At 38.6% G+C, this 15797-nt stretch overlaps 1 protein-coding gene across 3 annotated transcripts; it reads right to left on the bottom strand.

Moving 5' to 3' along the window:
* Positions 1-15406, bottom strand: OSGEPL1 (O-sialoglycoprotein endopeptidase like 1). Of its 3 annotated transcripts, none has more exons than XM_050751904.1 (9): positions 15312-15406; positions 14019-14259; positions 8472-8859; positions 7471-7675; positions 7246-7394; positions 6192-6322; positions 5996-6067; positions 3886-3992; positions 1-684 (listed from the first exon to the last, which is right to left on the bottom strand). In XM_050751904.1, exons 2-8 carry the CDS (start codon positions 14237-14239, stop codon positions 3914-3916), a joined length of 1245 nt encoding a protein of 414 aa, XP_050607861.1. In that variant the 5' UTR covers positions 14240-14259; positions 15312-15406; the 3' UTR covers positions 1-684; positions 3886-3913. The 3 variants fall into 3 exon arrangements, with proteins under 3 accessions (XP_050607861.1, XP_050607860.1, XP_050607862.1); XM_050751903.1 differs by having other exon boundaries at positions 1-680; XM_050751905.1 differs by lacking the exon at positions 15312-15406 and having other exon boundaries at positions 1-680; positions 8472-8854; positions 14019-14101.
* Positions 15407-15797: the final 391 nt, after the last annotated feature.

The raw sequence follows: 15797 nt of genomic DNA, 5'->3' as shown, positions 1-15797 counted from the left end.
TTTTAAATTTTTTTTTATTTTTAATAATGGTAATATGCAAATAACGTAACTGAATAATCTTTTTGAATGGAAGTTCTTGATCTCGATACTAAGCAGACTTTCCTTAGCATGTCTACGGGAATTTAATATCAGATCAGAATTATGGTTTCAAATAATAAGTAGGATTTCTTTAAAAGAAGGCCTGCACTTAAACCTTAAAATTTATTGACTGACATGAGTGGTATAACTAGTGTATATATCAAGAGTTAACATTTTTAAATTGGCGTGCAAGAGGCCTGATTCAAAGTAGCTCACATGGTAACATTTATTATAATACTGTGATATATTTAGTAATAAATATTACAAATGTATAAGTCTTCTAAGACCCAAAATGTATACTTAAGAAATATTTTGGCTAGGCATGGTGGCTCACACCTGTAATCCCAGCACTTCTGGAGGCCAAGGTGGGAGGATCACTTGAACTCAGCAGTTCAGGACCAGTTCGGGCAACATGGCAAGAGCCTGTCTCTACAAAAAATAGAAATAAAGTTGGCTGGGCGTGGACATGCACACCTGTAGTCCCAGCTATTCAAGAGGCTAAGGCAGGAGGATTGCTTGAGTTCAGGAAGTCAGAGTTGCAGTGAGTGGTGATCTTGCTACTGTAGATCTCTTGCTACCAGCCGAGGTCCGAGAGTGAGACCCTGTCTCAAAAAAAAAAAAAAAAAAGGTCTGAGAGTCAGTGGATGAAGCAGAAAAGAAAAATTTAAAAAAAAAAAAAAAATTTTTTACAAGGGAAAAAAAGTTTTATTTAAAAATAAAATCCGAAATCACTGCCCATCAAGTACATAAGTATGGCTTTTGTAGCTAACAGTGTTGCTCATTCTCCCTATTTATAGAGTGTCTTTGGTTTGCAACTGGAAAAGGTAATAGTCTTATGTGGCTTAGAACCATATGATGTCTTTGCTCAAACAGCAATGTCTGCTTCTCCTATTTTACAGCTGCAGACAAATATGATACAAACACCTGGCTTCACCGTGTACTTTATCTTACTTATTTATTTTTTTGAGATAGAATCTCGCTCTGTCACCCAGGCTGGAGTGCAGTGGCAAGATCTCGGCTCACTCCGCCTCCTGGGTTCAGGCAATTCTGCCTCAGCCTCTTGAGTAGCTGGGATTACAGGCGCCTGCCACCACGCCTGGCTAATTTTTGTATTTTTAGTAGAGATGAGGTTTCACCATGTTGGCCAGGCTGGTCTTGAACTCCTGACATCAGGCGATCTGCCTGCCTTGGCCTCCCAAAGTGCTGGGATTACAGGTGTGAGCCACTGTGCCTGGCTTCACTGTTTACTTTAAAGCTCCCCTTTTCTCCATCCACTTGCTGAATTGCCTTCATACAGTCTGAGGGTCTTGCTGTAATCCATTCTCTACCTGGGCTGCAGTAAGCATTGAAAGTATATATTAATTAGCAGCTATTTTCCCCGATATGTACTTAGGGCTTTCTATGTGCCAGAGTCCAAAGTCAGTGAGTGAGTGAGTGGGTGAATGAATGATTATTTATTTATTTATTTATTTATTTGACAGGGTCTTGCTCTATTACCCAGGCTGGAGGGCAATAGTACAATCATAGCTCACTGTAGCCTATAACTCCTGGGTTCAAAGCAATCATCCCACCTCAGCCTTCTGAGTGGCTAGGGCTACAGGTCCTCGGTCTCTGTTATGCTGAGTGTGGTGGTACAGACCTGTAGCCTTAGCTACTCAGGAGGCTGAGGTCTCTGCTGTGTTGCCCAGGCTGGTCCCAAATTCCTGGCCTCAAGTGATCCTCCTCCCTTGGCCTCCCAAAGCACTAGGATGAGCTACCATGCAAAGCCTGTGTTCTTAACCACTGAAAAATAAGAGACGTCTTTAATCTTCATATTTAATTCTAAATTATCTTAATGGTGCTGAGTCACAACTTTCTGGTGGATTGACTAAAATATAGGAAATGCGGAGGGAAATGGTCTATTTTATACTAGAAAGGGATACATATTCAAGTAATAAATTGTGTTATCCAGCACCATTAAGGATAAGAATTCATAACAATGGAAATATTAAGCTTCTGTAGATATTTTAAAAAGCCTTTAGAGAGCAACTTTTGAGCTCTGAAACTGGTTTCAGGTAGGCTCAAGACTATATTTTAGGACTATTTTCCGGTTATCAGAGTTCCTTTGCATTCAATTCCAGATATTTCCTGAGTATCTTGGCCTAGCCAGACCATCCTACCACTCCTAAAATGTATACTACTTCTCCTATAAATCCCCCCCCATAAAGATTATTTTTATTGGCCGGGCATGGTGGCTCATGCCTGTAATCCCAGCACTTTGGGAGGCCGAGGTGGGTGGATCACGTGGTCAGGAGTTCGAGACCAGCCTGGCCAGCATGGTGAAACCCCATCTCTACTAAAAATACAAAAAATGAGCTGGGCATGGTGGTGCTTGCCTGTAGTCCCAGCTACTCGGGAGGCTGAGGCAGGAGAACTGCTTGAACTTGGCAGACGGAGGTTGCAGTGAGCCGAGATCGAGCCATTGCATTCCAGCCTGGACAACAGAGTGAGATTCTGTCTCAAAAAAAAAAAAGATTACTTTTATTATTCCACGGTTTTTGTTTTTTTTTTTTAAAGGATGTGTGAGAAGTCAGGCCCTGGAGGCTGAAGTTGGAGGATTACATGAGCCTAGGAGTTCTAGTCCAGCCTGGGCAACATAGCAAGATGCTGCCTAGAAAAACAAAAATAAAAAATTATGTATGAGAAAGGTCTCCAGATATAGAGGGTTATATTCAAAGAATTGTACATTTAGTTACTTTAATCAAGACAGAAAAACAGTGATAATCTTACGATATTTGCAGTACAAAGTTTGGATTAAAAAAAATTATCCAAAAAAACTCCCTCATTTATTTCCATCTGATTATATACAATTTCTCAAATAACTGATGTAAAAGTATATGGACAACTAAAGCGTACAATACATACTTGAGGGATTACTTACATGTCAAAATTGTAAAACCTCAAATTATATGAATTTTTAAAAATGCATAGACATCCTGTTTACTCCAGAGAGGATACCTAATCATGAACTCTTAAAATTAATAACATACTATGTTAGAGAAACTCAGCTTTTGTCTTGATTTGGAAATGTCTGCTTTGACATGACTTTGATCTAAAATTGCTTTCTCATGCACATTTGTAATCCCAGCACTTTGGGAGGCCAAGGCAGGCGGATTGCCTGAGCTCAGGAGTTCAAGACCACCTTGGGCAACATGGTGAAACCCTCTCTCTACTGAAAATACAAAAAATTAGCCAGGCGTGGTGGTGGGCTCCTATAGTCCCAGCTACTCAGGAGGCTGAGGCAGGAGAATTACTTGAACCCAGAGTAGAGGTTGCATGCAGTAAGCCGAGATGACACCACTGCACTCCAGCCTGGGTGACAGAGGGAGATTATCTCCAAAAAATAATGATGATTAAAAAAAAAATAAAACTGCTCTCTCATTATAAAGTCAGGTTCTGTTTCAGTAGGAGTTAAAAAGGAGCTTCTCCTATCCTGATTTGAGGAAGTGGGAGAAAGTCCTAGGCCTGGATGATACAGGGCCAGAATTCAGCAAAATTACTGTGTTTCTTCCAAAGTTTTTCTTTCTACCTGCCAACATCAATACATTCCTTTCTCAAAAGATGTTTTATTTTGGTTTTTAATAATTTAAAAAAAAAAAAAACTATGTTCCCTTGTAAGGCTTTAATACAGTACAGTATCTCAGAAGAGCAGGTAAAACATCAAACATAAAAAGAAAATAAGAAAGTCTTGATGAATAATTAATATTATATATCTTCTACAATTTGATACACAAAATAATAAAAACTTAATTTTAACATTAACGCTACCTTTAGGGACTTTTTTGAACAGCAGAAATCATATCTCCATTTTTAATTGTGGTACTTTTATGGCAGCTTCTCCAACTTCTTTTGATATGTCTACTCCAAGAGGACATCTACATCATAAGCAGACAAATCATATTATTTATTTGCTTCATGATCCATCACTAGTTCTGCAGACTATTTGCTTAGAATTATGACAATATAAATATCAAATGTTTAATTCATCATATGTGGTGATGATTCTTAAATACTTACAAATATACCGGGACCTCAAGTCAGGATAATGAAAGCTAGTCTCAATAAGAAATCTAACTTTTGAGATGTTCTTGAAAGAAAGTTTTACTGCTCTCAAATACTGTAAATAAGTTAAAAACATAAAATGAAATATAAAAATAATGAAAAATGTCTTATAATTCTCTACAAAGCTGAAAAGGTAAAAACATTTTTGCCATACAGCTAAAGTCAAACCTGTGTCCATTCACATTTTAGAAATGTCCTAGGTTTCTATAGGTTCTTCTCTGAAGTTTAAAAAGCTGCCTTGCCCCTTTTCTACCATCCTTTGCCATTACTAGCCAAAGAGGTCTTAGTTCCTGCTGTCTTTTTCTGTTCCTCCTCAGTAACTAATTTTTGCTTCAGATTTCTGCTTTTCTACCATGTTGTCCAAGATAAGACTTTGCTTTGACTGAATCCCAACCTGGAAAAAGCCATCATCTCCAGCCTCAACACTGTCACAAGGTGACACAACTGAATCAGAGGATATACTCTATCTGAGACAAGGTATCAAAGGGATGCCTTCCAGTACTACTAACTCAATTCAGTTCATTCATGATCAGCATACATGTAATTCATGTATAGCACAACTGTCAAGTTACAGAATATAATGCTGACAGTTGTGTGTGTGTTTTTTTTTTTTTTTGAGATGGAGTCTCGCTCTGTCACCCAGGCTGGAGTGCAGTGGTGTGACCTCAGCTTACTACAACCTCCACCTCGAGGATTCAAGCAATTCTCCTGCCTCAGCCTCCCGAGTAGCTGCGATTACAGGCGCCTGCCACTACACCTGGCTAATTTTTGTATTTTCAGTAGAGATGGGGTTTCACCATGTTGGCCAGGCTGGTCTTGAACTCCTAACTTCAGGTGATCTGCCCGCCTCAGCCTCCCAAAGTGCTGGGATTACAGGCATGAGCCACTGTGCCTGGCCAGTGCTGACAAGTTAAAACATCAGATGAAACAGTGTTCAAAATATAATTATGTTAGATTATGAAAATAATTCTTTTACTATTCCAGAATTAACTTATAACAGAATTTGATAGTAATCTGAAAAACCAGCCAGGCAATGGTGGCTCACACCTGTCATCCCAGCATTTTGGGAGGCTGAGGTGGGTGGAACACTTGAGGCCTGGAGTTTGAGAACAGCCTGGCCAACATGGCAAAACCCAAAAACTAAAAATACAAAAAATTAGCTGGGCACAGCTGTGTGAACCTATAATCCCAGCTACTCAGGAGGCTGAGGCATGACAGTCACTTGAATGCGGGAAGCAGAGGTTGCAGTAAGCCGAGAATGCACCACTGCACTCTAGCCTGGGTGACACAGTGAGACTCTTTAAAAAAAAAAAAAAAAGTAAAAGAAAAAGCTGTGCTATTCACTGGAACTTTGATTTGGGAGAGGAAATAAGGCTTGCAGGAAACAGCTATCTTTTGGCCAATTCTCAGCTGCCTGTGTGAAAGCATAATCACAACCCACTCTCACACCTGAATGCTTTCTGCATGTTTTCCTTAAATTTCCCAGCATACCTGCTGGTTCTGAGATGTTCCTGACATTGCCAAAGTCCAGGCCATGGACACAGTTTACATTCTAGTTCCAAAGGAGGGAATTCATCACTCTTATTCATGACCTGTTTCTAACTCACCTAAACTTGTCAAGATTTTTATAATTTGATACTATAGCAAAAATATTTCTCATATGGTATCAACCTTAACTAGGTTCATGAAAGAAATTTATGTAACTTTCCTTCAAGTACCACCAGAATGTCAATGAAAACCTCATATATAAAGGCAAAATCCAGGCTTTGTCTTAAGTAATGTAACTTGCATAAAGATCATGAATGATATCACATACTTTGGTTCATAGCGGATGCCTTCTATGTCATGTAAAATGCCCAAGCCAGCACGTAGTCTTTCAATACCGTTCCTAAATAAGAATCATTAAAATAAAATCAATAGCTCCAAGATCTGAAGGAAGAAGGTTTAGTATGATAAAACGGCAATTAATATTTACATAGTTACGAGTGAAGCACATATATCCTGTGGCCTACCATGCAATCATAATGCCATTATCAGTGCACAGTCTGGGAGGAGGACACAACAAAGTGCACTGTGTTGCGTTTGTTAAAATTTCCAGAGCTCTGCGGACATAGAAGTTACTTGCAACACCACCAGATGCAACCTGAAGGAATTGAGAAAACCAAAATAACTATCATATATGGATAGGAACCAAGCTGTTAATTAAACCTGGGGAAAATATCAGCATTATACAATAATAAACTATCCCATTTTGAGATTGGTAATGGGCAAATGATATATCTATATAATAAAAATTTGGAAAGAAAAAAATTACTAACAATTCTAATAGCATACAAACATTACTAGCATTTTTGTATATTTTCTTCCAACCTTTCATCTAAATATTTATTTAATATAATCACAATCATAGAACACCATTTTAGACTCTGAATTTTTTTATTAAATATTTTGTGCATTTTACTACATAACTCTGAAAAGATTATTCTTTGATATCCAAGTAAAATTCCATCTATGAATTACCACCATTTAAACATTTTCCCACTTTAGTTTATAATTTTTAAATGAATAAAGTTTAAGCTACAGTTAAACAGGATGTTTGTCTCAAGGCTTTTAAACACAATTAAAGGGATTTCAGCTGGTACAATATAGTGGATTTATCAACATTAGTGTCACGAAAGTTGGTATACCACCTCCCACTGCTAAATTTGACTGGCTTATTAAAAAACAAAGGAATTTCATCAAAGGATGAAGGAAATCCATCTATTTTTCTAAAAATAGTGATAGCAGTTACTGCATTTACTTTCTTTATTGTAAGCCCTCTTTTAAATCCAACAAGAGGATGCGATCTTAGACTTATGAGCCATAGAAGCTATACAGATGTCCCATGAAGCTGCCAAACTAGTACAAGAAATGGCTGTTAGTCTTTCCTATCCTGCATAATTTCATACTGTCAGGGCTAGCATAGGGCATAAAGATCTGTTCATCCTAAACACCAGGTCAAGGTCTTGGGAAAAAAGTAACATATTGCAAAGTGTAACTATTACTTTAAAATGAGATAAAACTTACCAGTACTGCATTATTTTGAGGTAACAAGTCTCTCTGCTTACAAAACAGAATAGCCCGATGTGTTCTTTTCACAATATGACATGCCATTGTGTGCTGTACTGTGGCAGCAATGTCTGCAGCTGAAGACAGGACTTGCCCCTCCTCAATACCTGCAGAAATGAGCAGGCATTTTTAGGCACAATCCAGGAACATTTATCTGTTCAACTTTACTAATTAGAAATATACCTTCCTCTTTTTCCTTTTTCATTATTCTTTTATTAGTAACTTGTTGAAGTCCAGTAAAAGAAAAATCACAGTTTTTAGCACGATGCAAGGGAGGTTTGATGTCAAAATAAAATCTATTTCCTTGTTTGGCCAAATGTTCTATGGCTTTCCCACCACTCATGGTGGAGCACTCTGGATGTTTTATTAAAGAAAGTCTTCTTGCCACCTATCAAAAAATTATATTTTTTTAGAGTCATAAAATTAAATACTTTGAAACGAAAAGATGCAAAGGAAATGAATTGAAAATTACTAACAAAACAAAACCCCCCTGAATGAATAAAACATGCTATACTTTGGCAAATATAGACTACAGCTGATATTCAGGTAAGCAGACAACTCTGCTCCTTATGATGACCCGAACAATAAGAGGCCAATCACTGCCCCATCTACGTTTGCTCTTCTATTGGGGTTGGAAAATAGGCTTGAAGTTGACAATGACTGCTTAATGATGAATGTCAATAATAAGAACTTGTCCTATACTTTCTTCCTATTATTTCACTGTGGAAAGCAGTGTTTTTATATATATGGCAGTAGCCTCTGTAGTATTCTAAAACAAAGGGCGGGGGGGGGGGGAACCCTACCTGTCTATGGTGTCAGCAATTGTGATTTAATTCTGTGCATTGCATCTTTAATGTCATGTTAATCTATATATGTTCTCTTATTTTACCTTTTTTGCAGTATTATTGCAAAATATTATTTGACAAAATACATAACTGTATCTGCAAACTATTTCAGCTTTTATGTACAGATATGAACCTCTTAACATTTTATTAGGAAAGGCTAAGAATTATACAATTGTGTACTACTCTTTGTATTTTTTCTTACCATTGTGAATTTTTTTCAGTTTATTAAGATATCATTCAGAAATATTTAGGTGAATGGTGGTAGCACATCGATTGCTACTTAGTTGAAATGGACAACGTAACAAAAAAGAATGGAGAAATTAATTCTTAAATAATTACCTTGTCAAGCATGTCACCTGGTGCTATGTCCAAAGACTTTCCAAGAAGCAGAAAATCTGAAACTCCTTGAACTAATGCCAACAGACAGTGACCTCCAGAAATCAAAAGAACTAAAAAAGGAAATTCTACTTTATTGGTCAACCTAATAGTAAGTGCATGAGCCTCCATATGATGAATGGGAATGAATGGCTTTTTTAACTGTCCTACCAACTGTAAGCTAAATGATAAGCCCACTCCCAGGCTTAAAGCAAGTCCTGGTTTTATGGTAGTTGCAATTGCTGAGAGGTCACTTGGTGAGATTCTACTGGCAGAAAGAGCTTCTTGTACTATTCGTTGAATATTGTCTCTGTGAAGCTGTTGAGCTACTGCAGGAACAATCCCACCTGTTCTGAAAGAAAGACAGCTTTTTGTAGTTTTAAGATTGTAAAAATGAGGAAAACTGATAATATATTACAGTTAAAGGCATGTCTTCAAGTTAATCATTACATAGCTAAGTCAAATATTTTCTAATTGTGTGCCTTCTAACATAGCACACTATGGTTAAAACTCAGTAAGCAGTAATTAAGGGGATAATGTTTCTGACTTTTTCAACTTATGCACAACAAAATCCCATGGATTTGTTTGTTGACAAATGAAATCACCAAAATAATCTTGCAAAGCATTCCAGACAAGTTTTGAGCATGGGAAGGACAGGAAAAAATTGTATTTAAGGAAAATTAATTTCCTTGCTGACAGAAGAATTTAAGAGAGATTACTGTGAAAGTATTTGTGTAAAATGATTATATCTTAAACTGGGTGATTGTGGAAATGGAAAGAAAGGGACAGAGAACCTTAAGAACTGTAATAACTAATTGAATTGAATATAAGGGGACAGGGGGACTAAGGCATCAAAGTTTGTTCAGCTATTCAGCTGGAATGACTGGGAGAAAAGAAATTCTAAAAGACAAACATGAAGACAGTTTTATAAAGAAGATGAGTTTATTTTAAAACACATTCCAATTGAGGTCACAGCAGGACAGCAGATGGCTTGCAATCCTGAAATACAGTTTGGGAATCTGGTGCTCAGAGTTGGTAATTTGGATTTTTGGTCCATGTAGGATGGTGGATGGCCACTCCAGATGTCAAGTGTAAAGAACTAAGAGACAAATTTGCTAGCAACAAATTTGCTACCATGTGATTGATTTACAATATGAGAACTAGAGCAATAAAATAGAGTCTGCAAATTGCCCTGCTAGTTTCAAAAAAAAATCTTCAAATATTTGATGTTGCAAGACCTACTAGTTCTATGTGTAGAAATGAAAATCCTCAGTAAGTGCATTCAATGAATATTTGCTGAGTAATTAAAATATTGTTTCAGGCAATGAGGGGGATATAAATGAAATGATCTGATTTCAACACATCCACATTGTAATATAATTTTCCTTAATTCTTCAAAGCTACTTTTTCTCTTATATTCCTCATCTTTGTTAGTGGCATCAGATAACCCTTGGGTTTCAAAGTTCATCTTTACTTCCTTTCTCTCCTTCACTCTCCCCATTTAAGTTTATCACCACTCCCACTGCCAAGTCTCGAAAGCCCTCATCTCAGTCTAATTTATTCAACAGTCTTCTAATTGTACTTTCCTAACTACGTCCTTTGATCCTTAAAGTCCATCCTATATTGCTGCCAGAGAATACTCTAAAGCACAGTGCTACTCCTGTTATTCCCCTACTCAAAACCTTTAGTTTTGTGGAATTTGGGAGGCATCAAATCTAAATTATCTCCCTGCCACTCATTCCTTCCTTCTCTGTCTTGCCTCCCTTCTTTCCTTTCTATGCCTTTTCTGTGTATTTTATCTTCCAGGGATTATGCTAAACACTAGGGCCAAATAAGAACATGGCTTTATTCTCAAAGAATTAATAATAACAATGTATTTTTGTCTTACTATGATTTGTAGACAGTATGGAGTGTGGATTAGGGAACAAAGCTAATAAAGAGGCAGGGAAACCACTGAGGCTTGAAGCTATAGCCAAGAGTCTATGCAAAAGACAATAAAGGATTGAACTCAATCAGTGAGAAAGCAGAGGAAAGTTGCAAAAAATATTTGGGAGATGGATTTACTATGAATGACTGATTTGGATGTGGAATGGTGAGGGAGAATTCAAGGATGTCCTTCAGGTTTCTGGCTTGGAAAAAGGGACTCCTCCTGCCAAGTAATCCTCTATTACTGCACTTGCCATTCTGTTTCACAATGGTCTGCTTACTGTCTTCTTCACTTTTACTGATAGTAGTAGTAGAACTACTATTGTTACTAATAGCTAGCTTGTATTCAGCCGTTGCTATTCATCAAGAATGCCCCAAAAGCTTTAAAGGAATTCAAACTTAATATTCACAACACTAATTTGAATTAGTGGTAATTATTATCATTTAACAGATAAGGAAACTGAGGCACAAAAAATTGTGCACAGTATCAAATGTAGTAAATGGCTGAACCAGAATATAAGCCTAGTAAATGGCTGAACCAGAATATAAGCCTACACTCTAACCCACTTATATGGTGAGCTGTTCAAAGGCAAGGGTCATATGTCTCATTTATATTTGCACCCCCAATGCCCCAAGTATTGCCTGGCAGCTATAGGTATTCAAAAAATGCTGAGATGCGCCAGGTGAATGGTATCACTGAAGCCTATTTGCCCAGTAGTCTCCTTAAGTGACCTATGGTCTAGCTAAACTGAATGTCCAGTACTTCTCACTTCTTTGCCTTTGCTGACAATGCTCACTTAGTGATATGGTTTGAATCTGTGTCCCTGCCCAAATCTCATGTAGAATGGTAATTCCCAGTGTTGGAGATGGGGCCTGGTGGGAGGCAACTACATCATGGGGGCATATTTTCCCCTTGGTACTGTGTCATCATAGTCAATGAGTTCTCATGAGATCTGGTTGTTTAAAAGTGTGGGCCAAGCGCGGTGGTTCACGCCTGTAATCCCAGGACTTTGGGAGGCCTAGGCGGGTGGATCACTTGAGGTCGGGAGTTCGAGACCAACCTGACCAACACAGAGAAACCCCATCTCTACTAAAAATACAAAATTAGCCGGTCATGGTGGAGCATGCCTATAATCCCAGCTACCCGGAGGCTGAGCGGGGAGAATCGCTTGAATCCAGGAGGCAGAGGTTGTGGTGAACCGAGATCACACCATTGCACTCTGGCCTGGGCAACAAGAGTGAAACTCCATCTCAAAAGAAAAAAAAAAAAGTGTGTAGCACCTCACCCCTCTCTTTCGGTCCTGCTCCTGCCATGTAAGATGCCTACTCCCACTTCGCCTTCCCTCATGAGTAAAAGCTCCCTGGGGCCTCCCCAGAAGCAGATGCTGCCATGTTTCCTACACAGCCTGTGGAAACGTGAACCAATTAAACCTCTTTTCTTTATAAATTACCCAGTCTCAGGTATTTCTTTATAGCAATGCAAGAATGAACTAACACAGCCAGTTTATAATATTCTTTCCATCTCCATTCACTGAAGGCCTAACGAAAGGCCACTGAACACCTGTGATGTGTCAAACATTGTGTTGGGCACTAGGTATAGCATAGTGATTAATAGAGACATGGCCCCTGTCACCATGGCACTTAGACTCTACTGCGATTATACATACACAAGCAAATGTATAAATTGTGAAAATATTACAAAGAAAACATGCAGGATATGATGATACAGAATAAACAGGATGGGAGTACCTAATTTAGATAAAGTGGTCAGGGTAGTCCTTTCTGTGCCATTAACTTTTACATGTTCAAAAGTTCAGTGCACTCAGGAAAAACTGAAAGGACTGTGAAGGCACGGTAATACTAGTTACTGTCTGCACCACTTGTTTTACCTTATGCTGCCTTGCACTATTAATTTTCCTTGTAGGTCTAGACATCATGTCTCCATAATCAAGTTAAGCTTCCTGAAACCAAGGACTTTGCAGTACTTCACAGTGCCTTACTAATATCCAACACAGTCCCTTTCACATAGTTATTGTTTGAGGCTTAATCTGCCTCTTTACATATATCATTTCTAACGCCACCCTCCCGTAATTCTATAAGGCAGATGTTATTTTATTTACTTATTATTATTTTTTGAGACAGAGTCTCCCTCTGTCACCCAGGCTGAAGTCCAGTGGTGTGATCTCGGCTCACTGCAAGCTCCGCCTCCCGGGTTCATGCCATTCCCCTGCCTCAGCCTCCTGAGTAGTTGGGACTACAGGCGCCCACCACCACGCCCAACTAATTTTTTTTTTGTATTTTTAGTAGAGACGGGGCTTCACCATGTTAGCCAGGATGGTCTCAATCTCCTGACCTCGTGATTGCCCGCCTTAGCCTCCCAAAGTGCTGGGATTACAGGCGTGAGCCACTGCGCCCAGCCAATTTTCCTATTTTACTGATGTGAAAACAGAATCAGAGAGGATATGGAACTTGCCTACAGTTACAGAGCCAATACCAAGTGCTTAATTCAGGATTCAAATACAGGACTCTCATTCCAAAATACCAGGCTTTTTCACTATTCAGATGTTGTCAATTGATAGCTTAAAGGCATACTCATCTGTAGAGTATTTTAATATATTTTAAATTAGCTACTAATTTTAAAAATCTGGAAATACAACATTAAAAATCTGGATTTCCGGCCAGGCGCAGTGGCTCACGCCTGTAATCCCCACACTTTGGGAGGCTGAGGCAGGTGGATCACGAGGTCAGGAGATCGAGACCATCATGGCCAACATGGTGAAACCCTGTCTCTACTAAAATACAAAAAAATTAGCTGGGCGTGGTGATGCGCGCAGGTAGTCCCAGCTACTTGGGAGGCTGAGACGGGACTCACTTGAACGCGGGAGCCGGAGGTTGCAGTGAGCTGAGATCATGCCACTGCACTCCAGCCTGGTGACAGAGTGAGACTCTGTCTTTCACACACACAAAAAATTTGGATTTCCATTTTCTCTTGAAAACTGTAATAATCTAATAACACAGGTCCTGCATTCCCGCATGACAACTGGCTAGGAAGTGGTGACTTCCTCCAGACATTTTCCACTTTTTATCTTGTCCATTTATTGAGGTAACCTGCCTGGTGGTCCTCCACAAACATCTCAGTTTACAATCCTTGCACCATTCTATGCTTTAATACAACAGTGTATTATTATTTATTTAAGTACTAACACAATTTATATGTATAAATATGAACAGGATTTTTTTTTTCAATGACTAACACAGTTTTCCTAGGACTTCAGCTGAGACCATGAAACATAGAAGTGGAGAAAAGAAGGAATGCATTACTGAAGGAAAATCATCGATAAATACTGAAGCTGGGAATGAGCTCAGTATCTTTTGGCAACAGGATTAGTTAAGGTTGGGACCTTATTGTGAAGACCCTTAAAAGCCAAGATGAGGTGTTTGAGGTTTTCTAAATAGCAGTTATTAAAAGTGTTTGCAAAAAGGAATAAGACAGCAGCTCCTGAAAACTTTTATATATGACAAATACAAAAGAATGATTTTACTTTTTCCAAAAAAGTGGAAATGACTAAGATAATGTCTACTTACTTTAAATGAACTTCAGTTTGGGAATGTATTGCTTCTCCCAACACATTTCCAGTTTCATCCACCACAGCAGCTGCTGTATCATCACAACTGGTTTCAATTCCCAATACTATTTTGTGAAGAAATAGTGTTCCAGGATGAAAATTAAAACTTCTTAAAAATTCATAAACTTTCCTTTTTGATGGTTTAAAAAAAACTCCTGCTGTCTTATTCAAGATTAGCATACTTACTCTATAGATAATTCCTGAAACAGAATTACAGAAACAACTTATTATTTGCATTTGACATTAGCCAGCTTATTTTTCAATATATAATTTTATAGAATTACAGGACAGTTTGTAAAAACTCACCAAAATTTTGTAAAGGCTATAGCAACATGTGAATATAAATAATATTATGAATGAATATAATATTCTCCAAGGGGGAAAACGGGTCAGATATAAAATTTTTTAGTATTATTACTTGCATGCTGTTCCTACCAAAAGACTTATTATTAAGACAGCTAATATACAGTACGATAATATACAGTACGACAGCTAATATACAGTACGATAGAGTCCTCTGAAAAGTGCTATTTATTTTCTGACAGCTAAAATTAAGACAAAATATGGATTTTTCTAACAAGAATCAAACAACAAAGGCAGATGGAACAGATAAAAATACTGTTAATGTATTCTATTTCCTAAAAACACCTTTCAAAATAACACTGGATCATTTGGTTCAAAAACAAGAGTTAACATAAACACACACACTTACCAACTGCAACCTAACACCTATTTTATCCTTAATTACAATCTTTGAAATTAAATCTCCACTTTTTGCTATAGGTTTTGTCATAACAAGGATCTTCCCAAATCCTTTTCCCCCAAAATAATAGCAGCCCATCACTAAAGCACACTAGTATTTTCACACTGCGAAGTACCTAATTTCATGCCCCCATATCATCCGTTATAAAACTTTCTGGGTGTTAAAGCAGGTTCTTTCTCCACCACACTAAAGGGACACAGGGCATCCCAGGGATTAGAGATGAGCGACCTATTTGCAGAGGGCAGTTGCGGCAAGTGCAGCCCAGACAGACACAACGTGGAGGAATTAGATTTGCATTAACAAAATCTGGACAGGGAGGATTGTGCGAAGCACTACCCTTTCGGGCCAAGAAAGCTGCAGTGTGAACCCACGTGACTTGGGTAGCGCTGGTCTCCGGTAGGCTCTAAGGCGGCGAAGGGCGCAAACTGGAACCGCTTTTCCAGATGCGCAAAAGCGTCAGTGGGGTGAAGAGTGAGCAATTTCACCCACCTTCCTCTTGGGCGGTAGTAGCCAGCACTTGTCTCCTTTCCCTAGTAAAGACTGTCGACTGCCCTTATTGCTGCAGGAGAAAACCCGAACCTGGCGCCCGGAAGTGATGTCATCGACACCGTGCAAGGTCCCTTCCAGAGCTAGCTGCTGTTTTCACTGGAGAGCCGCACGCTTAGTGAAGAAAAGCTTAAAGGCCGTCTTTGCTCGAAACGCTCTCTGTGCGCGCCCGCATTTCCCCCCAGATTTGCAGGTGATGAGAGTTCTGTAAAATTACACAGCTAGTGACTGATCCAGCGGAGACCGAATACAGGTTTGTCTGACTACACAACATCAAGTTCCAAACACTAAGCTACATTAAAAAGTAATTTTTTTTTTTTTGCCCTTGGCTGGAATTTGGTTGCTACTGTGAGAAAAGGATGGGGTAGATTATTCGTCATTCTATTTTTAAGGGAATTATCACCAAATCTAAAGGTAGGGGTGAGGTAC

This window comes from Macaca thibetana, chromosome 12 (genome assembly GCF_024542745.1).
Source record: "Macaca thibetana thibetana isolate TM-01 chromosome 12, ASM2454274v1, whole genome shotgun sequence".
Lineage (NCBI taxonomy): Eukaryota > Metazoa > Chordata > Mammalia > Primates > Cercopithecidae > Macaca > Macaca thibetana.
Note: the sequence above shows the minus strand (reverse complement) of the source record. Positions and strands in the feature narration are given on the sequence as shown.